This window comes from Cricetulus griseus, chromosome 4 (genome assembly GCF_003668045.3).
Source record: "Cricetulus griseus strain 17A/GY chromosome 4, alternate assembly CriGri-PICRH-1.0, whole genome shotgun sequence".
In the NCBI taxonomy this organism is placed as follows: Eukaryota; Metazoa; Chordata; class Mammalia; order Rodentia; family Cricetidae; genus Cricetulus; species Cricetulus griseus.
The window spans coordinates 154,671,712-154,697,323 of NC_048597.1; the positions used below are offsets into that span (position 1 = coordinate 154,671,712).

At 38.8% G+C, this 25,612-nt stretch overlaps 1 protein-coding gene across 4 annotated transcripts in view; it reads right to left on the minus strand.

The window, feature by feature from the left end:
- Arhgef12 (Rho guanine nucleotide exchange factor 12) overlaps positions 1-25,612 on the minus strand; it is a 133,656-nt gene that overhangs the window by 9,525 nt on the left and 98,519 nt on the right. For 3 of the 4 annotated variants that reach the window (XM_027411891.2, XM_027411890.2, XM_027411888.2), the window contains 19 exons: positions 23,694-23,736; positions 23,287-23,392; positions 22,630-22,767; positions 22,037-22,069; positions 21,672-21,786; positions 20,757-20,862; positions 19,275-19,487; positions 16,702-16,834; positions 16,380-16,415; positions 15,792-15,946; positions 14,352-14,498; positions 13,372-13,457; positions 10,182-10,307; positions 8,455-8,569; positions 5,988-6,088; positions 3,714-3,791; positions 2,457-2,532; positions 1,618-1,785; positions 649-736 (listed from right to left, as the gene is read on the minus strand). In XM_027411891.2, the coding sequence (XP_027267692.1) occupies positions 649-736; positions 1,618-1,785; positions 2,457-2,532; positions 3,714-3,791; positions 5,988-6,088; positions 8,455-8,569; positions 10,182-10,307; positions 13,372-13,457; positions 14,352-14,498; positions 15,792-15,946; positions 16,380-16,415; positions 16,702-16,834; positions 19,275-19,487; positions 20,757-20,862; positions 21,672-21,786; positions 22,037-22,069; positions 22,630-22,767; positions 23,287-23,392; positions 23,694-23,736 (2,063 nt within the window). The remainder of the gene's footprint in view (positions 1-648; positions 737-1,617; positions 1,786-2,456; positions 2,533-3,713; positions 3,792-5,987; positions 6,089-8,454; positions 8,570-10,181; positions 10,308-13,371; positions 13,458-14,351; positions 14,499-15,791; positions 15,947-16,379; positions 16,416-16,701; positions 16,835-19,274; positions 19,488-20,756; positions 20,863-21,671; positions 21,787-22,036; positions 22,070-22,629; positions 22,768-23,286; positions 23,393-23,693; positions 23,737-25,612) is intronic. The other variant, XM_027411889.2, reaches the window with a different exon arrangement.

A 25,612-nucleotide genomic window follows, 5' to 3' on the forward strand; every position in this document is an offset into this window, starting at 1 on the left:
AGGAGGAAAGCAGAAACACCCCATAAATACACTCCAGATAAAAAGAGAAAACAAAACCCAAACACCACCATGCTGCCAGAGAACATCTTTATTTTGGCACCACTTCTGTAGAGACTCTAAAATACATTTTAAAGAAAATTCTAACATGAGCACATTACCCATTTAAAAGATTAATTTGGCACTTCTGAGAACTTTTTTTGTAGAAAATTCACTTTAAGTAGAATAAAATAAAAATGAGATCAAGCATCTCAAATGAAGCAAATTCTTAGAGGAATATTCCCAAAAGGGTACAAGAGAAAGTACTTGATTTCTATAGTGGTTTTCAGAATCCTAGTATAAGGTGCAGGCTGGAGAGATGGCTCAGCAGTTAGGGAACCTGCTTGCTCCTCCAGAGGAAGCCATCCACCAGTTTCCAGCACCCTCAGTCAGCTTACAACCACTTGTAACATTAGCTCTAGGGGATCTGACACCCTCTCCTGGCTTCTTCAGGCAACTGTACACATGTGCACACTCACCCACTCACACCCACACACACACTCACACACACAAATAATGAAATAAATCTTAACAAAAAACAAAGTCTGTGGAACATTTATACTTTGAATAACAGAATATCAGTTAGAAAAGGTAATAAAATCTGATACATACACCGTCTTTTCAGAAACTGTCTGTGCTACCAATTCATAAATTTGGGCTCCATTATCTGACATGGAGATGACGAATAAGGCTTTGTTATCTAGAAAAGAAGAAAAGAAAATTTACTTTACCACTATGATCAAGGAAGCCATGAGATATTTCCAGATGCAGATATGAATATTCTGCATCTTAATTTAGATAAATGTTACATATGTCCACTGTGCAAAACTTTATCAAGTTTATAAATTTAAATTTTCTGTAACTCACCACAAGCTACATTATCTGCAACTTAAACGAACTTTATAAAAGTCAACATAGTAATTCATTAGTAACAAAAATAAGTCAAAGTTCATATTACTTGGACTCAGTGAGTTAAAAAAAAAGAAAAAACACATTAAGTTGAGACAGAAAAGTAGGGGAGGGGACAGGGATTGGATTTAACCAAAATTTGACATTATATGCATATATAAAATTCTCAAACAATAAAAAATAATTGGCCTCATAAAAGTTCTGTCTTAATAAAGGTTATGTCCTGCCCAAGTGGAATGTGCTTTGGAGTTCTATCAAGCCTGTAATTCTGAAATTAAAATGCTTATATGAAAAGACACAGACACAGACACACACACACACACACACACACACACACACAGAGTCAAAACACCCATACACACAAAATAATAAAATTAAATAAAACAAACAAATAAATTCACTCACCTCTTCATTTTTCCCAACAAACAAACATACCATTTTAATGACAGCCTTCTCACTGGAGTTACCCTCAAAGTACTCACTACCTTTGCTGGTATCGATCACCAATTTGAACAGAATAAACACAAAAGTAAGTGTATTTAAATTTTCAAATGCAGACAACCACTGAGACAACCTGTCTTACGACAGAACTACTGAAGTCCATTGTGCTGCTTAAGCAACACTTAGTATCCTGTGAATCTAGAAGCTAGCATCCTCAGTAGACACACTCACCTGTTGCCACCTGTCGGACCAACACTGTGCTCAGCTTAATGACTGGACTGAATGTGTGTTTGCTGTCAGCTGTGGATGCCAGAATCTTACTATGGCACCGTAACACCAGTCTGTCATCCTGCTTTTGCAACAGTACAAGAATGTCTTCTAGCAGCAGTGTATAAAGATCTAGAAAAAAAAATGCACACGTCAAGTATTAAGGGTAGAAATTTTAAAATAATGTGAAAAAGGAAATTATTTCTGGAAAACCTAGCTAATCTTAAAAACTGATTTGCAAACTATTTTCTTTTTTTTTTTTTTTAAAGATTTGTTTGTTTGTTATGTATACAGTGTCCTGCCTGTATGTATGCCTGCAGGTCAGAAGAGGGCACCAGATCTGATTACAATGGTTGTGAGCCGCCATGTGGTTGCTGGGAATTGAACTCAGGGCCTCTGGAAGAACAGTCAGTGTTCTTAACTACTAAGCCATCTCTTTAGCCCCCACAACTATCTTCTTTAATTTCATTTTTAATAATTCATTTTAGTATGTTTTGTGGAAATGTCATCTGAGAATTATAAGAATTAAAAAAAATAGTGCTCTCAATGCAAGAACTTAAAAGAAAGATCCATCAGGAGATAAGATGATGGAAATTGAACTGAAGTGAGACAGGTTTCTGCTAAATTCCTAAATGAAATGTTGCATGCTTTACACTTAACAAACACACAAGCAGATCTCCTATAAATGTTCAGATAGTGTGGAACAGCACTGCTAACTGAAAACTGTGAATGATTCTGCTTCCCACCAGTAGATTTTCTTATTCTCTCCATCCTCTCCAAAACTGAAAGGACCACAGACTTACCTATGCTTTTATCTCTATTCACCTTCCAAACCAATGGCCCTTCGTGAATCATCTTTCTTTTTGTTAAATCCAAATTCTGCCAAAGTAAAAAGAACAGTACACAAATTACTTCCAAGACCATTTCATCAATGGGGTTACAGCCAGCATAACTAGTATCTTTTCAAAACAGTTTTAATATGGAAGATATCATTTACATTCAACCATGGTTATGCTACATGTCTTGAAAATGGAACAGTCCATGTTGTAACAGCTTGCACAAAACCTTCTGAAAGAGAAGAATGTTATTGAAAACATTCTCTGCAGACCTTCCTCCAGATGAGTAATAGCTTATGGACGGCATTACAAAGAACCACAACATGCCCTCACTCCTCAGCCACAATAAAGCAGATACAGATGATGTGTGCAAGGCTTCTGAGTTCTAGAATTCTAATACCTAGCACTGAAGCATTTTTCAGCCTCCCAAAAGAAGATTTAAAGGACAGCATCTATTATGAAAATGCCGATTACTGTCTCTGCCAGCAACTTATTTATCAGTAAAAGCTCCATGTTGTAGCATTAGCATCTCAAGGGGAGCTCTCATTCTTTGGCAGGTAAGGGAATACATACAGTAGTGTGTTTTCTGACATAACTATTATAAATGACATAAAGTTTATTTTAAATAGATATCAAATAACTGTAAACTGTCATTTTCTTTTTTTTTAAAGACTTAAGGCTGGGGAATAGTATCATACATCTTTAAAAATCCCAGCTCTTGGGAGGCAGAGACAGGCAGATTTCTGTAAATTCAAGGCCAGCCAAAGCTGACTCAGGAAAAAAAATACTTAATATCCTTCAAAAGTTATTAATACTAAAGCCTAGGCATAAGAAGTAGCAATTCATAAATATTTAACTATTCCTGTATTGGTTTCAACCCTCAGGCTTTTCAAACGTGTCATGGAAAAACTGTCTTTCCTCAGTGATCCAAAAAGTTCTTATAGTGAAGCAGTGAAGTACAGAGCAACTAAAATCTAATAATGAGTAGAGTTCCCAAATCTTCTAACTATTCCTGACACACAGTTACAGCTCTCACAAAAATACTCTTCTAATAAAGATAAAAGTACCCTTGACACATATCAGACATCAACAAGTCATAAATGCAAACAATCTACAACACAGAACTCCTTCAAGGATGGCTACTCCTACTGAGATGTTAATTGCCTGCCAGGTCTTTAGTACATTGTAATTTATGTTTTTAGTTATGATTAGACCATCTCTCACCCTGAGCTCATCAACATTTGGGTACTCAGACAATTTGAGATTGGAGGTGTCAAGGCGACGTTGATAGTCTTCTAAACGCTGAAAATTAAACAGGAGAGAGCCAGGGTTAAGACTTTGGGCATCAGTGACCGCTTTGTTTCTAATTTAATCACATAAATGTCTTAAATCTGAATTTTACAAAAGTCACTGCAACAGCAGACATGACAGACAGCTCACTCCTATTAGCATACCTTTTCCCATCATTGGTGATACTTTCCAAGTTTTCCTTCCTCTCCAGCTGTCCCTTCTCAATCTTCTTCTCAAACTTGGTGACCACTAAGTAAGCTTATATCCATTTTCTCAATATGTAAATCATCTACACAGTACAACTTCAGAAGGTACTATAAGGTACTATAATGAAAAGTGTATCTCCTCTTTGGTTACTTCCAACAAACAATTCTGTTAACAAAACGGCTTTAATAATATACATTGTATACCTGTACAGGTATGTATGTATGTATGTATGTATGTATGTATGCATGCATGCATGTATGATAAATTTCTAAAAGAACTATTGCTTCAAAGGGTTTGAACATTTTCCTTATAAGTTCCAAATACAAATCTGTACACCACACTCCACAATCAATGTTCACTGTCTATTACAGACAGTCCATTTCTTCATCTCCCACCTACACCATCAGTCTACCTTACGCTGTAGATGCATTTCTAAATAACCAAGTATGGGCACACACACACCCCACTAAATATTGTAGCATGCATATCATTAAGCTCAATATTTATTAGTGTTTTGTGGATGCAGAAGTGTGCATGCACATGTATACACATAGTAGGGGCCTCATGTGGAGGTAAGGGAAAACCTGTGGGAGGGTAAGTTCTCTCCTTTCACTGCAAGGGTGCGGGGGGGGGGGGGGGGAGCTAAACTCAGGTTGTCAGGCTTGGTAGCAAGTCCTTCATCTGTTAAACCATCCTCCCAACCCCTTTGGTTCTTTTGTAAACTTTATATAAAGTAAGATACATGCATTTTAAGTGTGTTTTCCCATGACAAACACACTTGTCTAACTCAAACTCTTACCAAGATATGAAATATTAGTATGGTCCCAGAGAGGTTCCTTATATTTCGTCCTGGTTTGTCTCTATACTATGTCCCCAGTGGCAACTGCTTTTCTTATTTGTTTTTCTATTACAAATCAGTTTAGTCTCTTATAAGTTCACACAAATAGAATTATATGGATGTGTTCTTTTGTGTCTGGTTTCTTTCACTAACTATAATGTTAATTAGATCCATTCTTGTTTACCTCTGGTAGCCTTCCAAGTTATATTCTTCAGGTATACCACAATTGGTTTACCCACTCTCCTTGAGCTGTTTTCAGTTTGGGAAGACCATGAATAAAGCTACCATAAAAATTCTTGTGTAAGTCTGTTTGCAGGTACGCATCTTCATATCTCTTCAGTAAATCACTACAAACAGAACTACCAAGCTAAAGGACAGAAGTACAGGTGGAGGCCCTTTTAATATACAAACACTGCCATCTTTCTTCCTGGGGTTTCATTATTTTGCACTCCAAACAATACTTTTGAGTTGTACAGTTTTTCTAAAGCCTCTCTAATAAAGCTGTCACACTCAGTTCCTAAGAAATGACAACCATAGCCACAAATGCCAAGAGCCTCTCTATGTGTACAATATTACATTCTATCTTCAACTTAATCTAATTAGCATTGGGTCCCTCTAGGAAACTGCTCACTACACATCTCCACCTGCTTCTCCAAACTGAATCCAACTTTTCCACAAGCCTGTGGCTTTTCCATTCCTCTTCTCTATCCACACGTCAAGCCGAGCACTTCTTGACATCATCTCCCTTCACATCCTTCTCAGTCAGCCAACAAGTTTTGCTAATTGCACCTCCTAAGTACTTCTCCAGCTCCCACCTTGATCTACACTGCTCCACACCACTGTTGATCTTGAACTACCTTCAGCCCACTCTTCATAAAGCAATTTGATTCATGCCTTTAGTAACAAATTATTATTGCTCTTAAAACAAAAATTCAAGTATTTCAAGAACTTCAAGCTAGCAACCATAACATATGAGCAAACAGAGCTAGAGATGCTCAGGAATCAAACGCATCTCCTACCATCTGGACCCAGCTACTATATTAATAGCAAAGAAATGTCCTGCTCATCAATTGTATAATGATACTTTCAGTTACTTCAGATTCCAGCTACACCACTTTAATATCTTCCAATCCCATCCTGTGTATCTTGTCTTTCCTTTTTACCTGCTTGTTTTCTGCCTCTTTGACAGCCTGATTTACATAATTTAAGATCTGACGACAATGATCTGCAGCTTTCTTCACCTTTTCCTTCTCTGGTGGCCATTCTACATAGGGAAGACACATAAAATGAAGAAAATTAGGAAAAAAGAAAATACAAAATTTCATTTTATTCAAATGAGTGTAAAAAGACATATATTACTACCTTCTACATTTTTATACTATGTTACACCTATAGCATAGTCTCTATTCAAGTAGCTTTAAGATAGGTATGGAGGTACATGTTACAAAACTGAGGAAGGAGACTTGCAAGTCTGAGGCTAGCTTTGGCTACATGCTAAGACTCGGGAGTTCGAGACAAGCCTGGTCTACAAGAGCTAGTTCCAGGACAACCTCCAAAGCCATAGAGAAACCCTGTCTCGAAAAAAACAAACAAACAAACAAAAACAACAACAACAAAAAGACCTGTCTTGAAATAATTTTTTAGAGAGACTGGCAATGCAGATTACTGGTAGCGCTTTTGCCTAAATAGACAAAACCCAAGTCCCCAATACAGAAAGGATGAAAAATGAAAGAAGAAATCACAATACAGACTGCTAGTTGCAAAAATGATACCTTATACATTGTATTAAAACCTCAATGTTATACACTTGCAAAGAAGGCCTCTGTAAGCTGAACAAACAAGGACCCTCTCCTCCCCATGGAACTGCACAGTGTATACCATAAATGATTATGACCACTGGGTCTCTTATGCAGTCTTTTTTATATAATGTATCAGAAGAATTCCAGAATAAGTTTGTGTTTAAGACCACATTTAAAAGAAAGAACAATTACAATACTAGTAGTACCAAAAGATTAAGTTAACCAACATCACATATGCTCTGTCACCTCTACACTAAAAAGAATAACCAGAGTCAAAGCCATAATCTTCAAACAGTATAACAGCTCCCTGGACAGATACATTAAGAGTAAAACTCAATAAGTAAAATATAAAGCTGCATTTTTGCCAAACCTCATAGTTTGTGGTCCCCAATATGCACTCTAGTCTCAGAAAAAAGAAAAAGGAATTTGAATGGGTGATGGTGGCGCACACCTTTGATCCCAGCTCTCAGGAGGCATAGGCAGGTGGATTTCTGTGAGTTTGAGGCCAGCCTGGGCTACAAAGAGAGTTCAGCAGTTAAAACAGAAAAACCTGTCTGAAGAAAGTTTAAAAGAAAGAAAGGAAGGAAGGAAGGAAGGAAGGAAGGAAGGAAGGAAGGAAGGAAGGAAAGAAGGAAAGAAGGAAGGAAGGAAGGAAGACGTTTGGTGGTAGCACAAGCCTTTAATCCCAGCACTTGGGAGGCAGAGGCAGGTGGATTTCTGTGAGTTAGAGGACAGCCTGGATCAGAGAGAGTTCCAGGACAGGATCCAAGAGAAACCTTGTCTCGAAAAACAAAAAACAAAAAAAACAGAGAAAAGAAAAAGGAAGGAAGGAAGGAAGAGAGGGAGGGAGGGAGGGAGGGAGGGACGGAGGGAGGGAGGGAGGGAGGGAGGGAGAAAAAAGAAGAAATAAAGCAAGAAAGAAACAGGAGTTTGGCACTTAAAACTCAGAATGAATGATTTCACATTTCAAGATGAGAAAGCTGGAATGATAATGCATTTCAAATACAAAATACCTCTCTGAGCTAGTATAAGACCTTTCAAAGCAATTATATATGCTAAAACAAGATGGGCGATTTTTTTTTTTCCCCTATACAGGGTCAGACCACAATTACTGTATTCTTTTCAGGCCAAAGGGCCTTTACTTCAAATACTCAGCTCCGCTGGTAAGTGCAAAAGCTCTTACAAACCATATGCAGACAGATGGGTTGATGTGTTGTGTTCTAATAGAGGCTTACTGAAAAAAATCAGGCAGTGGGGTACAGGGATGGTGGTGCATGCCTGTAATCCCACCACCTAGGAGGTGAGAACGGAGAATCAGGAGTTCATGGCCACCCTTAGCTACATATGGAGTTCAGGATAAGCCTGGGCTCTGGGAGACTTTGTCGTTAAAGAAAATAGTAACTTTGAAATAAAAAGCAGGCAGTGATCTTAATGTGGCCTGTGCACCATAGTAAGCCCAACTCCAGGCCTGAGCTACTACTAAAGGACATAGTTCCAACAGGCTGAAGAAGACTGCACTATATCTTGTCAGAGAATTTCTGCCATACTATTGGCAGAAATCAATTCTAGGCACCAGGAAGCTATGAAACATTACTTATTAGCAGGACATATTCTTGGTTTTTGTTCTTGACTCTAAATGGGCATGTGTGTGTATCTGTGTGAATCTATGCTTGTGGTGTGAAGACACCAGAAAGGTTGTCAGATCTTGTGGAGCTCAAAAGAATTACAGTGGTTATGAGCCACGAGTATGAGTGCTCAGTCTTTGAAAAAGCACCTAACCACAAAGCAATTTCTCCGATCCCCTATTTTTATTTCAGCAAAAATGCTATACCTGTGTATTTGGCAATATTATCCAAAAGAAGAGGGTATTTGGTAAGCCTTTGCATTTGGGTGGGAATGATATCCTTCAGCTGAAGACGACGACACAGGGGGTTACTCTCAGCATCCTAAAATCAAAGAAAAAGAAGTCACCCCCACAAGTCACATTAGGATAAATAATTACAAAATATGTACCAGGTATTTACTACAAGTGCCCATCAAAGTAGAGGTCTGGTTATTAGCCCCCGGTACTTCTACAGAAAAGAAAGAGCATTACCACACCCTCTCTACTGGCAGACTAGAAAGCAACCAGAAACTCCTAACCAGTGCATTTGCTGAGTGTTTGAACAAGGGCTGAAAGCACCTATGATACAAACTTTTTTGTACTACACAACGTTAACCTCCTTTTCAGAAATCCAGGTACAGTTTCCTGCTTGGCATTCCTATCAAAAGTTCAAACAGATACAACAGGTCACTAGTCTGGATATGCTAGCTGATATTCACCAGTAGTCTACAAACTTTAAATAATGTGACAATACAAATCTCAGACTCTGGGTTAGTCTTTCTCCCAACTATTTAAGTCTGCTGATTTAGCAGAGAGCAGTGGTAGACGAATGAGCATGGCTTTGTGGAATAAAAAACATAAACCTTTAAGGTGTCCTCCAAGATTCCAACTCTCTCGTATATGTAATCCCATCCCCTTGAGTGTGGGTGGATCTGTTCTATAATTAGTTTACTATCGCTTGACTTTGATTGATCAAAAACAGGAGGGTGGGTCTAACTTGATCAGAGGTGGCAACTCCAGTCCTTGCAAATGCTCTTAACCACTGAGCCATTTCTCAGCCCCCTACCTTTAAAAGCAAACTGGACCAGAGAGAAGCAATCCATTGGTTTGCAAAAAAAAAAAAAAAAAAAAAAAAAGCAAATAAATAAATAAAAATCCGTCAGTCACCTGCCTGAGAGGCCACAAGGAAAAGAGATGGGGTATTCTCCAGGAGCTGGGCTTAGACAACAATAAGCCTTTTTCTGCATTTGGAAAAAAAAAAAAAAGATATTCCTATCCCCCACTCTAGCACTGTTGAAATCTTCCCAAGCCTGACAAAATCCATCTCAAACTTCAACAGTATGTTTTCTGTAAGTGAGTATGTGCCAGGCCTGGTAGCACAGGCCTGTAAACTCAAGGCCAGCATGGGCTACCAAGTGATGAGCCTGGACAATTTAATAAGCCCTTACCACAAAAGACTATAAAAAGGGGTAGTAGGCACATAGCCTACTATGGAGAATGGCCACAGAACAACTGAATATTGCTTTTTCCTAATGAAAACTGCTATGGCAATGTGCATATCTATGTCAAATATTTCAATCTTCCTATGTATTTTTTTTATTATACATCATTCACAAATCATCTTTATGCCTTCCAGTAATTTAAGAAATAATGAAAAGCTGTTTTAAAATGTCCACATATTGGCGGAGGCTGGAGAGATGGCTCAGCAGTTAAGAGCACTGGCTGCTCTTCCAGAGGATCCAGGATTGATTTCCAGCACCCACATGGCATTGGCTCATATCAATCTGTACCTTCAGCCCCAGGGAATTATTCATAAAATAAAAACATAAATGAAGGGGGAAAATTAATATTAACATAGATGAAACATTCTAAGCCAATTCTTCAAGTTTATTCTATAATTAATACAAAACTTGTGACTTTTGGTGGGGGTGGGTCACATAACTTGCTCAACTTACCTGCACAAAAGTCTGGAATCGAGAGTCCTTTTTCTGACGAGACTTGATCATTTCCAGGGCAAAAGGCTGGTTACTGCAGAATGTAGCGGCAGCATGTTTCAATTTCTCCTCCCCTGGTCCACTGAACTATATACCAAGAATGCAAAGAAGACAAAAGAGAATGAGATACTGAGCATACATGAGCCCAAGTAAGACAAGAGACGACTACAGTCCTTCAGACAATCCAGGAAGCATTCTTAAATGACACGAGACAAAACTTTATATGCACATGCAGCATCAATGGTGCCCAGTTCCAGTTGGTATGCCGACAATACAATGCCTATACCTAAGGGTCAGAGAAAATCACAGAAGGCAGGAATGAAGGTGGGGGAACAAACTGTAAGAGAACCAGGACACCTAATGCTATAGAGAGTCTTTTGACATGACAGGGATACTGCACCCACAAAATCTCAACAATACTATTACCTAAACAAGACCTATATAATGACACTACCAGTTGAAAGGTCAACCCAGATAGGGGAAATTTCATAAACCCCCTATCCAAGATGAAGAGCAATCAAAGGCTACTGAGACAAAGAGAATCTGTTTTCTCTACATATGAAACTCTTAAAGGTTATCCAATTCCAAGTGTTCATACCAAACACATGTAAGAGCAACATTAAATGGGTTCAATAGAGGTGTGTGTGTGTATGTACACTGCGCGCACGCACGCACACGAGAACACATGTATCTGAAAAAGAGGGTGTACGTAAAAAAATAATTATAAAAAGGGTCATGAATTTGGGAAGCAGTTGAGGAAAACATTGGAGTTGAAAATAATGTAAATACTGTATTCACACAGAAAACTCTCCAATTTAAAAACAAAACAAAATAGTAGGAGAGGGGTTGGTAAGATGGCTCAGCAGGTGAAGTGCTTGCTATGCAAGCCTAACACATAAGTTTGATCTTCAGAACCCACTTGGAAGCAAAGAGTCAACTGATGGGGGAAGTACTTCTGTGTATGTTTATCTTATTGATTGTTTAATAAAGTTCTGCTTGGCCAATGAAACGGCAAGTTAGGCAAGACTAGGAGTCAAAGAGGATTCTGGGAAATGTAGTAGAGAAGTGATGTTCCAGACAGGAAGTAACATAGCAAGGAGACTCATATCTAAGCGAGGAAACAGGAAGTGTCCTTCTTTTCCCCTCCGCTCCTGCTCCAGCTGCACGATGTGATCCATCAGCAAAGAAGGACACCAATAAGGCATCCGATAAGTCTTATAAAATACATAAGTTTATGATAGTTAAGACTGAACTAACAGATGAGAATCCTAGTCATTGGCCAAGCAGCACTGTACCTAATACAAGTTTCTGTGTATTCATTTGGGCCTAACTCGGGCAGGCGGCTGGCGTAAAGCTCACACGTGGCGGTGGGGCTCAGGCAGCTTTTGGCGGAAAGATTTATCATAACAGTCAACTCCCAAGAGGAGCTGTCCTCTGACCTCCACATATACACCATGACAGGTCATGCCGTCCTCCACAATTATAATAGATAAGTAAGTTTTTAAATATGCAAGGAGAGGAGATACAGGCAGAGCTCTGAGGGAGAGCACAAGCTTAGTATGTACAAGGCCCTGGCCACAAAGCCAAGCACCACAAAAAGTAGGTAAACCAAAAACTGGGAATAGTAAATGCAAATCTGAAGACCCACTGATGTTTTACTTTTAGTTTTTATGATGACTATTTTGCCCTAAGTCAACTCTTGATATGCAACAGATAATAAATCAGACTGGTTTATTATTCCTGTTTTCCCTTCTAATTTTAATACAACATTGCGGTGGTGGCTCACGCCTTTAACCAGCACTAGGGAGGCAGAGGCAGGTGGATCTCTGTGAGTTTAAGACCAGCTTGGTCTATAAGAGCTAGTTCCAGAAGAGCCTCCAAAGCCACAGAGAAACCCTGTCTCAAAACACCAAAAAAAAAAAAAAAAAAAAATTTCTTGGGACTGGAAGTGGTACAATTCTTGCCTAGGATCTCTGGGTTCTATCCTTAGCACTGAAAAACAAAAGAACACCTTTTTCCGTGTGTTTTAAAAGAAAGATTTGGAGCCAGGAGGATATAATCCCAGCACTCAGGGGACCGAGGCAGTTGGATCTCTGTGTGAGTTCAAGGCCAGTCAGTCTGGCCTATAGGCCAAGCTTCCGGACAGCCAGAACTGTTAAACCTTGTCTTGAAAACACACACATTCTCTCTCTCTCTCTCTCTCTCTCTCTCTCTCTCTCTCTCTCTCTCTCTCTCTCTCTCTCTCTCTCTCTCTCTCTCTGGCCAGGTATGGTATGTGACATATCTTTAATTCAGCACTTGAGAGAGCAGAGGCAGGCAGATCTCTGTGAATTTCAGATCAACTGAGTCTATATAGTAAGACTTTGTCTCCAAAAAAAAAAAAAAAAGAGTTCCAGACTAGCCAGGGCTAAAACCCCTCAGCTTTTCATCATAAGCTCTATGTGCCTTGATTGCCTCTGACCCCCAAAACTATACATAGTTTTTTTCCATATAAATTGACAGCCAAAGGCTGGAAGAGATTTCTGAGTGATCAAGAGTACGTGTTGCTCTTGCAGAGGACTGGGTTTGGTTGCCAGAACCTACATGGTGGGTCACAACCATCCATAATTAGTTCCAGGGAATCCAAACTGGATCTCATGCATTCTTTCACCTCTGTGGGCATGCAACACACATGTGGCACACACATACAATCATATATGTACAATAAATCTGTACAGACAGATGGAAAAATAGAATTTGACAGTTACTATAGCTTCTGGATTCTTTCCTTATAATGGAAACATGATTAAGTAAATTTTCACTACTGACACGATCTATAACTGCCTAATACTGCACAGTGCATATCTGAGATTAGAACAACAGAAGATGGTATAAATTCTAGATCTCTTAAATTAGTAGGATACATTCATTACTATTTAGCCTTTAAAACAAAAAGAACCAGTGCATTTGTATCTCAATGAGACCGAGCACTTAGCTTGACTGCATACTGATTAGAAGGAACTAACCAATGAAATAATGTTCTGGACCCTTTTTAGTTTGGCATACTAACTCTGCAAAATGGATGTGTTTGCAGTTTGGAAGCATTTATACTTACCCCTAAATCTGATCAAGTGTCTGTATAAATATTGAAAGAAATTCTCAATTTCCTTACCCAGATGAGCAGATCTTCCCCAATATGATCAATAACAGAGGTCTCATTTCTCTTTCGGACAGCTTTCATTTGCTCATTCAACCCAACTATGGGAGGGGGAAAAATAAGTGCACACTTATTTTAGTCTGGATTACTGGTAATACTATATAGTTAACTTATTTTATTTTAATTTTCAGAGTACCATAGCTTATTCAATCTATGAAAACATAATCTGCACACAGTCCTTACACAGCTAGATTCCAAAGGCTTTTCCTGGAAACAGGTCCTAAAGCACTAAAGTATATTAGGAACTATTACAATGCCTATAGTGTGGCTACATTAAGTATGTATTTACCCTCAAGGCCTCAAAAAGCCCCTGGATGTAAACAATATACTGCATGTCACTGAAATCTGAAATCACCCACAAAAAGCATCACTTTGGGTAACAAACTGATAATTCCTTTGACCAAGAAAGACTGAAAATCAAGGGTCATAGAGAAGCAGTGACCTGCAGAGAGAAGAGCACCTTAATACTACCTGCAGATCCAGGTGACTCAACTGGGGCAAAACACATAAAATGTGCCCTAAGCAACAAAACTAGAAAACTGTTTCTGAAAATTATCCAACCATGAGATTAACATTAATCTTACTATTTACAAAATATATGTATATGCACATTATTACTGGAATATATATTTTAAAACTACATATATGCTATAATTGATAGGATATTTTCAAGAATAATTATGTATGACTCTCATGTTTTTCACTGTAAGTACTACTTTAGACAAGAAAATCTGAATGTTAATACTATGTTGATTATGGGGAAAAGATATAGTCAGAGATATAATCATCTCTCTTTGTAGGATATGTTCACATACAATGTCAGATACGCATAAAATTATACTCAATTATTCATAACATATTATAGAGGTGCCTTTACATAGTCATAGTCTTTACTAGAAATTTAGACAAAATGATCACAAGTCAATTTTTCTTACCATGAAGTTGAAGAATATCTTCCAAATTTGAAAATATCTTGCGTAGTTCTGAAGGTGATAGAATTCCTTCTCTGGACACTCGCTGATAGAACACTTGGTCAAGAACCTTCAGTGTTCGGACATGAGCTCTTTCAGTGTAGAACAATTCTAGGCAGGAAGGGGAAAAGGAGGCATAGAATTGCTTTATTTAGACTAATTCCCTCGGACCAAATATAGCATTTCATTGTTATTAGGCAGCAAATGCATTATGTATTTTTTTAACATTTAGAATTTTTTAACATTTAGAAAGGATGTCATGTCTCCAAAAATCACATTGATTCCATGAACTTTTCCTACACAGTGGACTAATGAACAGTATCATCAAAACTATTTTATATTTAAAAGTTAATTAACAGTTACCCCCAAATCATCCATTTACAATATGAACTTATCACACCAGAATATAGTAAATACTAAAAACATATAGCCTTAAGCATTCTTTAAAGTAATAGATTTAGTTTTTTATATTTACCCATAAAATTCATTTCTGGAGTAATACTGTAACTAGATCAATGTCATCAAAGATAAGATATTTATTGAAATCAAATCACAGGTATGGTACAGGATACAACATACATGTCACATACTTGTTACATACATGTTAGGGTAACTGTGATGTCAACTTGCCACAACTTAGAATCACCTGGGGAAAGAATCTCAATTGAGTAAATGTAACAGGTGGGTCTGTGGGTGTATCTGGGGTGGGGTTGTCTTGTTAAAAGATGTAGGAAGACCCAAAGCATCATGGGTGGCACTATTCCCTAGGCAGGAGATCTGGAACCATATAGGACAGAAGAAGGCTAGATGAGAACAAATGGGAAGGCATAGGAACAGTCATCTCTATGCTCCACTGTAGATGTGATGTGACTGGCTGCTTTGAGTTCCAGCTTCAATTCTCCCTAATAATGGCCTGTAACCTGGAATTCTAAGCCAATTAAGTCTTTCCCCTGCCATTTTTCATCAGATTATTTGTCACAGCAATATAAATGAAAATATGACAGTAACTAAAGAGCACTGCACCTAGACGATCTAAATCCTTCTTTTGCTCTCATTACTCATCAGCTGTTACTCAACTAACCTCCTAAATTTAGCTTACTCTTGATAATCTATACCTACAACATAACCTCAGGGTAGTTCAAGGCTAGTATCCTACTGATTTTTTTTCAAGATCCAGACCTATAATGCTATGGATCTTCAGTATCCTGAAAGCTAAAACACTCTTTTCTTTTAAATTTTAACTATAAATTATACACTTTGTACTGCTTATGTTTAAAGGCTCAAGAACAAACCATATCTAGTTTAATTTGTCTTTGGGTAAAACAAAAGGCCAATAGAAAACAAAGCAAATTCAAAATCTGGAAATCTCAAATTATATGGCCATCAACAGATGATTACACTTACCATTAATCACTTCCTGTCTCTTGATCTCAGAAGGTTTTAGTCCCAGTAACACCTCTCTACTAACAAGCTGCTGCCAGTTGGGCGGATCCGTCTCCAGGTCATTTTCAAACTGCTCATCCTCACTCTGACTTTCTCCAAAGGCAATGCTGTCAAACCTAATAAAACAAATAGATGGCAAATTGTGTGTGAGGGCTTCAAGTGGACACTGGAAGACTCCCAAGCCTGTTGTGCATGTTCATGTGGATATGGAAGCACATATATTTGTATGCACATGCATATGGAGGCCAGAGGCTGACTTTAGTGTCTTCCTGGTCCTCATACCTGTGGGGCAAACACTTTACAGGTAAATTATCCCTCAGCCCTGTGAATGTAGACTTCTGCATTTGATCAGTGCTGAGCTAACACAGCCTCCTCTCTTACACGGAGCTTGTTCCTGTGTGTACACTTGTATGCGTCCATTGCATGACCTGGGATACTAAGAATTTCCTTTACACTCACAGACTATGTAGAGGGCTTCTTTTCCCTTAACACTAGGACTTTAGAGAGGAAAAACTCTATTTAAATGAAAGCTATTTAAGACGTACTTACTTTCGAAAGGGTTTTGGGGTTCCATGTTCTGTCACCCTAAAACAACAGAGGATAAAGAATCACAGGAGAGCAAAATGGAGATCAAGAAAGACATCCAAAATACCACACATGGTTTAAATCCCAATAGTTGGATAAGTAGTTCACCCAGATTCAGGAGTTATTTAACACAAATAACAGAAAAAAATTCAGTTAGGATTTAATATTTACTACCAACCAGACTTCTTTCAAAACATTATATGAGAGAAAGTACTGCCAGACATAAACAGTGATATTCAAGGCACTTTAAGCAATGCACAAAGCTCTCTAGTTCTCCCTGAATTACCTCTCTACTTCACACTCCTCCTCCTGCACTTGATCTAACAAAGGAGGCGGGAAGTCGAAAATAGTATTAGAGACACGAGGTGTGCCATCCAAGCAGTCTGCAGGCACCGATACTTCTCCAACTTGTTTTGATCCTAAAAGGACAAAAAGTCAGTCACTAACTGTTTAAAATACAACAGTAACATCAACAACCAAAAGACCCCTGAATCAATCCCCGGAAGAACTTCAACCTAAGTTGAAGTCACTTAGTTCATAGTCACATTTTAATTAAATAGGCTAGCTAGAATAAAAAAAAAATTAATATGCAAAACTCTTAAATACACTAAAACATAAATGAGAAAAACTTTTTTAAAAATTTTATTATTTATATTTATGCATGAGTGTTCTACATGTATGCCTGCGTGCCAGAGAGGACATCAGTTCCTATTATAGATGGTTGTGAGCCACCATGTGGGAACTTGGGTTCGAACTCCGGACCTCTAGAAGAGCAGCCAGTGCTCTTAACCTCTGAGCCATCTCTCTAGACCCCAGAAAAACTTATTTTTTTGAAACACTATGTAGCCCTTGGCTGGCCTTGAATTCTCAGAGATCCGCCAGCTTCTGCCTCCTGAGCACTGGGATTAGGATTAAAGTAGTGCCCCACTATGTCTGGCAGGAGAATCATTTTTAAACTATCATCTAAAAACCAATTTAAGAGCTGGTGATGTGGTGCTAAAGGTGCTCACCCTATACACCTGACAGCCTGAGTTTGATCCTTATAACCTACAATGAAGGACAACCCCTGCTTCTACAAGTTCTCTGACTTCCACACATGCCCTTTACCCTCTGAACTATTGCTTATTGGTAGATTCTGGGAGAGGTGGAATCATTGTCTTGAGGTGTACAACCTCTGCTGAGCACCCCAGGCTCACGGATGGCTCTAAACCCATGGTCATGCAGATGGCTCTGGTTAAATTTTTGAGTAACAAAACAAAATGAACAGACATGAAGAAAGATGGGAGGGAGAGAGGTAGGAAGTGAGAGTCGTCAGTATGCAAGGCGTACATAAATGAAATCATAAAAATTAATGAAAATTAAATTTAAAACATCAAGGCAAGTCAAGGCACCATGTCAGCTGGAAAACTAATGAGGAACGGCCTCCTCCGGCCTCACGTCTCATTTCTAATAACAATCCTAAGAGTGGACCAAATTCAAATAACACTTTCTCTTGATTTATGATCTGTACATAGTATCTTTTTCTGTAGGGATTCTATTCACTTATATTTCTGCCTTCACTTTCTGTCCCTTCCAATATTTGAATTATGCTACTACTAATTGGGTTATGAGACATTACAGAAACCCTCATAAGCCAATTAGTAATAAATCCAAATATGGATCCATTTTACTTCATCAAGGAGAATGTTAACACTCTTGTTTGTTAGGCTAGGAATTTAGAGCCCATATATTTCCTTCTCGTAGTCTTACATCTCTGATCTAATGAAATATCTATTTTGTAATTTTCCCAGTAGGATGAGTCTAAGTGTCTGAAAACCAATCAAGTATAGTCAAGTATGTTTGCATTACTACGACCATACACATACTGTCAAATACAACCTACAGCATACATGCATACTGTTTCTGTCAGGTTAAGAAGCGTGTTGGTTTGAATATTTTCTTTCTTACTGTCCCCAATTATGTAACTCCTTGGCCATATAAAACAGAGTGCTTATTATACTAAATCTCATACTCCACCAACTGCTTCATGATCTTGACACTTGCCTTGTTTCCTTTTTGTTAATTAAAAACATTTTTTACACTGTGTGGGCGTGTGTGCATGGGTGCATGTGCAAGTAAGAGGACAACTTGCAGAGGCTTCTTCTCCCATTCAACCACTTGGGGTCCATGGATGGCACTCGGGTGGTCAGGCTGCATGGCAAGCACCTCACCAGCCCTCATTTGTTAGTGAGACAGGGTCTTACTATGTAGCCCAAACTGGCCCCTGCAACTTGCAACCCATGTCCCAAGGTCTGGGAGTAGATCCATGTGCCACCCTATACAGGTCACTTCATGTTTAGTATGATTTACTTTCTTGGACAATTGTTTTTCTTTGCACCCCTAAATCTTTACTTTTATTGGCAGAGTAGTATAATTTTATCAAGACTCATTTTTTTTCTCCTTCTGCTACCTCAAACTACCAACTGCTTAAAAAATCCTCTTTTACTTTGTGTGTGTGTGTAGTGTATATGTGAGTGGGTGTTTTTATGTGTACTTGTGTATGGAGACTACAGAACAAGAGGTTATCTTCCTTGACAGTTCTCCACCATGTGTTTTTGAGACGGGATCTCTCAATGAGCCAAGAGTGGCTGGCTAGTGAGTTCGGTGAATGTTGTTTTGGGATTTTTTTTTTTTTTTTTTTGAAAACTGCAAACTATCATTCAGCCTATGTTCATTATGGACACTAGAATACTAAAATATTTATATCAAAGTAAACTGGGATTCAGTTTCAGTTAAAATACTCTGTCTCTCCATTGTTTGCTCAATGTGCTTACATCTAAATCTTGATCTCAAGTTAGGCTGAACTACAGCAAGACTCACCTGTATCATTCTCTTTCCCTCCTTCTTGGGAAAGAGCAGCCCCTGAAGTGGCAGAGGATATGGTACTGGCAGGCAGGTATCCAGTGTCTGTTCCTTCAATGGCTAATCCACTCTGACGCAACTTGGCAGGGTCCTGAGGCTCAGGACTCACAGACGAGGGTGCAGATAAGTGCTTTGGGTGGCGTAGTTTCTGTATCTCCATGGCCCTGCCAACTGAACAGAAAGCAATGGTTAGCAGCCTGTGTTGCAAATCAGCTTAGAGGAGGGAAAGGGGTAGATAAAAATATCTGAAAAAGTGTCTGCAATTATTACACACAGCAAGGGACAGACACAAAAAGACTAAGAGATGGAAAGATGGGGAGATGAATGAAGGAAAAGGGAGAAAAAGGAAGGAGAGTAGATGAGAAAAATTAAGAGGGATGGAGCAGGGGAAGAAAGAGTGTAAAGAGAATAGAGAGAGCAGTAGTGAGGAAGGGAGAGGGAATGCTGGGAGACATAGCAGATAATGTTGTTTACCATTTTAAAAAATAAAGAGGCAGCCTTGATCTGAGTGCCTCACAAGCTCCACTCCACTTTCCCTCTACTTCACAATGTCACCATAATAAGGTGTCAAAGATCATCCTGCTCACTACTCTTGTTCACACCAGATACTTTCAGAAACTGTAGACACTCAGGTAGCTTTCTGTGACCTTACACATCCTCACATGCCTCTGTAAATCCCAAATTAAGTCCATCCTCTGAAACTTTTTCTGCACTGCATGAAGTCAGGGTCAGCAACTGTGAAATCCTCCATCTCTTCTCCCTCTCTCTGAAGACTTCCTCTACCTGTCACAATTTCCCACCCTGTGCTACTGGCTTTTGCATAGGGACCCCACTGTTCCTCAACGATACTGCCATCCCTGCATGATAGGATCTTCAAATGTGTAAATAACTCAGATGAGAAGCACAGTACAGACTAGCTACCTCTCCACACTTCTACCTCTGTTGCAGTCCTGTTTGGTGGTTTCATATTTCTCTGTGGATGAAGGTGGCAGGATATCAGAAAAAACTCAGTGGACAGGCAGAAACTACAGAAGTAGAGAGTCAATAACACTAAGTACAAACAGATTAAACAAGTTATGGTAGAGCAATCCATGACTAGGGGTGGGTGTGGGGGGGGGGTGGGTGGGGGGGTGTGTCCTCCTCCCTCCCCTTTCCTCCGCCCCTCTCTTTTAATGTAGCCAACATAGCTTGAATACATGTGCATAAAACCAGAGGTGGTAAGAAGTCATGACAGTCATGTGATGGTACAATGTTACTGATGAAGATGTTTACAACAATTAATACAGCAACACAGGAGCACTTAGTTCAGAAACTGCACTGGAGGCAAGCCAGGCACAGTGGGGCATCAACAACATTATCTGTGAGCAGCCACCTCCTGCAAGGCATCCTGACCCAATGAGTGAAGGCCTGCAAGGAACAACATCTCAGGTTTCAACATACTTGCACTGTTGTCGTGGCGGCTTGGTCTCCTTGGGGGTCCCAAAATGCTGGGGAATCCTCTTCGCTTCCCTTTTTCTTCACCCTCTCTATCTTTCTTCATGCTTTGCTAAATTTGAGGTACAATTACAATTAAGATAAAATACATCAAACAGTAGGTTTTGTTGTTGTTGCTTTCAAATAGAGCAACATGATTCTAATAGTTGGTTAGTAGATAGGAGCTGGTGAAATACAAATAAAAACACCAATGGAGCTTGGCAAGCCATATGTGTACCTCAAACTCAATATGCCTTGTTTTTGTATCTTTTGGTTTGAGACAGTATCTAATGTAGTCTAGACTGGCCTTAAGCTTATAAGTCTAAGCTGAATCCTCCTGCTTGTACTTCCCAAGTGCTGGTAGTACAGCCCTGCAACTACCATGTTCAGCTTTCAAAACTTTTCAATAGAAACAATACTCTTAGAAAAAAATAAAATGGTAAGTTTACCAGAAGCTTGTTGACAAAAATGTACATATTTATCAGGAGACTGTTTTACATCATTTGTTCATCAATTTAGCACTTTCATAACATATGAAGACATCATGCTAAAAACTGGGGACACAGTAATAAAAAACATGCTGGCCTTCATAGATCTTAACAATCTAATAATTATTAAATGAAACCAAACAATTATGAAATGAGGCAGGCATCCTGAGGCATAAGGCACTATGTTGTAGATGGCAGGCATATAAACTCTTCATATTATCTGATAATAATAATAAGCTTATATATGTGTTTCAATAGATGTTTAGTTTTTTTTAAATCAGAGACCAAGTTAGACCTATTATGATGCTTAGCACTAATGTGCTGAATAGTAAACACTGTATCCAAATGTGAAGAAGTAGCAAGGCAGCCTCCTCTATTATTTTCCCAGTCTTACCTTGATCTTTGGAAGGAATCCAATCCGACCCCGCTTGTGCTCCAAGTTTCGAGGTTCTTTAACTTTTACTCCCAAATGCTTCATATACATGAGAATAACATACTGCATTGTGGAACTGGAGGAGAAATAATTAAATAAGAGTTCTGATGTCAGACTAAAGAGAGCAAATGATTTCTAGAGCCCCAATGTTGGAAAATAAGGCAGAAACTAAAAACTGTACACAGAAAGTGATTCTATCCATGACACTATAGTGCTAGTCAAATAAAATACAGGCCACCAGAGGGAGCCAACAACCAGCAGAAGTTAAAAGAAACTGTCATTTAAGGAAGACAGAAAATAGCTCTAGTGGGGAAACATTCTATTACCTCCTTTCTTCTTCCACAGCCTGAGCAGTCATCCTAAAACAAAAATATTTTAAGATGAAATATATACATCTGAAGATGATCTCTAACTCAGTGGCAGACTGCTTGCCTAGCAGGGTACACAAGGCCCTGGATTTAAACCCCTGTACTATCAAAAAGATCAAAGAAACACATTTAATCAGAGATTTGCTATTAAGCTCAGACACCTGAAACAACAGAAAAGATCTAAATGCTTTGGGCCCCAGCTACATCTAGAATAAAATACTGACAGAACTCTAATCCCCAAAGGACCCATACCATTTCACAGTCATGTTAGTAGTTTAACATGTTTTATAGCAACAAGTATTTCCAAAGCCTGTGAAATTAAGCAGTGAAAGTGTTCACCTGACTTTGATCACTGATTACCAGTTTGGAGTTACTGAGTAACCAACACTCACAACAAAAGAAGGAAAGAACTTCAGATTACCAAGAAAAAAAATTCTATTTCCAAGTGTTATAACAAATAGTTCTACATGTACAAACTGATGGGCCTGTTACAGCTGCTCAAAGAGTCCGTCAAGTGAAGTTAGCATTCTGCACATAGTTCTCTGACTTACAACACTTCTTCAATTTTGGTAACGATCTGTTCCGCACATGCTCGCTCTTTCTCCAGAGTTACCCGGTCCTTCTCTTTCTCTGCATCAAGTTTAGTCAGCTCACTCTCAGCCAAGGTCAGTCCCATGCTACGTTTCTGTCTAAAAGAGTTGGGGGGGGGGGGGATTTCAGCTAGCAAAGGGCAAAACATCTCCCTCTAGTTATCTAGACAGTCTTAGCTACAAGTTTCTAGGAACAGGTAGAATGTCATGTTTCCTACTTGTGGCCTAATCACATGGGGTTCTAGTGGTAGTCAATGCAAAAAACACATTTCTTGAAGAAACTCACTTAGCACAGACAGCAATGAGTTTGACTTCTGAAAGGGCATGAATGGAGACTATGAACTCTTGGTTCTCATCCAACCCTTTGACCCAGGTGCCTAAATAACTCAGAATAAGCATATCGACTTTTCTTCTTGTTTGTGTTTATTTTGGTTTTTCGAGACTGGGTTTTTCTGTGTAATATCTCTGGCTGTCCTACAACTCTCTCTCTCTCTGTAGACCAGGCTGGCCTTGAACTCACAGAGATCTGCCTGCTTCTGCTTCTTCAGTGCTGGGATTAAAGGCATGCACTACCACTACCCACTAAGCCTATCAAGTTTTGTCTAACACCAAACTTACCGAAAATCCTCCAAGTGCCTCTGAACTTCAGGGTGGACTCTCTCCTGCATAGTTTGAATGTAGTGCCGATGGAGGTCCTCAGGAATAAGCTCTGGTCTTCTCTTTTCTGCACAAAGAAAAGGAAGTATGTGATCTAAACATATGTTCTATGTGACCTGACCCTGGCAACATAGTGGCATTACACAGTACAAACTGAACTTGATATACCAGAGAAGTTAATAAGTGCAGTTAACACACTTCCCATCAGATTTCAGATTTCATCTTTTCAATGTATTAGACTCTCTATCTGCTGTGATTTATGGCGCTAAATCAGTCTAAACTGACTAACAAATAAAACATTGGAACTAAGGCAAGCTACATTTCTATGGAGATAATAATCTTCAGGGACATGAGTGTTCCACACTTACCTAGATCCACTGAGATTTCCTCAGGAACGGAAACTTTCAGGTGCTGAAACAGATCGCAAAGGAAAGTTAAAACACTGCAGACTTCTGAGATACACAGAAGAACATGTATAAGTTATTCTTAAAGGTATATTTCATAACCAACCTCACACATCTCATAGAAACAAACTCTTTCCCAGTGTTCTGTTATGAAGGAAATAACTAGTCATTTTACTAGACCGCAAAACAAATGCTTCATTATTATTCCAAATAAATATCTGACATTGGCTTACTAGAAATACTGCTCAATATAATTAGTTATACATTATTTGAAAAACAAGTAAAACCTAAAGCTGTATATTACACAGAAAAAAACTGACACCATGTGTAAGCATGATTTTCATTTCTGAATCTGAATCTTATCCAAAAGATCATGCTATTCTGATAATTTTCTTAGGTGAATTTTTAGAAATCTCAAGGTATACTCCCAATGAGGGAGTAATGGATGTAGAATTGAGTTTTTGAGTCTTACATACTTATTTTAAACTGAACACCCATTAACGTCACATACTTCCTAAATGTAAATAATTCCTATAAAGATCTAAAGTTTAAATTTGAAAATAAGTCAGTGTTAAAGTATTATGAGATCCTTACATTATTTATTTTGGTGTGTGTATGTGGGTGGGTGGGTATGCTTGCCCACACATCAATCTGTGAAGGACCAATGTTAGATAGTCCCTCTATCTCTCTCTACCTTTTTTAGGCAGGGCCTCTCATTGAACCTGGTACTGGTACTTGCTGATTCCATTGGACTAACTGGCTGGAGAGTCCCTGGGATCCTTGTCTCCCCTGTCCTCTTAGCACTGGGATTACAAGTGTACACAGCCATGCCTGGCCTTTCATGTGGGGGCAAACATCTAATTCAGTTACTTATACTTGCACAACAAGCACTTTATCCACTGAGTGAGCCATCTCTCCTTATGTTCACTTTTAAGAAGAGTGATACGGCAAGACATGTTCATACATGTCTGTAACCACAACCCTTGGGAATCAGATGAGAGAATCTGGAGTCCAAGGCCTGCTTGGACTATAGTGAAACCCTGTTTCAAGGAAAAGAAAAAAGAAAATACACGAGAAAAAGAAAAAAAAAAAGAAAAAGGAAAAGCATTTTTAGCACAAGTGGAAAAAAGTGCATGATGGGTGGTAATGTAGCTCAGTAGTAGAGCCGTTCTTGGCATATCAAGATTTAATTCCCAGTACCATAAATAAATAAAATAATGGATGAAATAATTATGATTTGTCACATAAAAGAAGAATAATACATTAATATGGATTCTTCTTATACTTTAATGCTAACACAGATCATGAGCAGTCAATAGGCAGGTACACATGATGGAAATAGGCGATACATCTGGTTATTTTCTTTCTCTACACTATACCTGCAGATCTCAACCTGTGGGTCACGACTCCTGTGGGTAGAGGGGTGGGGGTTGGAACAACTCTTTCACAGGGCTTACATATCAGATATCTATATTATGATTCATAACAGTATCAAAATTATAATTATGAAGTAGCAACAAAATAATTTTATAGTTGGGGGTCACCACAACAAGAGAAACTGTATTAAGCATTGTTGCAGCACTAGGAAGGTTGAAGACCACTGCTTTACACTCTTTCCAGGAAAAGAGCAGGGTCAGGGCTGGGCTGGGAAGATAGCTCAGTGGCTAAGAGCACTTGCTGATCTTACAGAGGGACCAGAGTTCAGTTAAGGGTCTGACACTCTCTTCTGGCATTCAGTCATTGATATACAGTTGGTGCATACCCACAGACAACAAACATACATGTAAATAAAAATCAGTAAAATAAAAAGCAGTCTTCAGTTGAGAAAATCCTAGGGGAGGAATGGAGATTAGAGAGTCTGAAGCAGTCATCTAAGAGAGCAG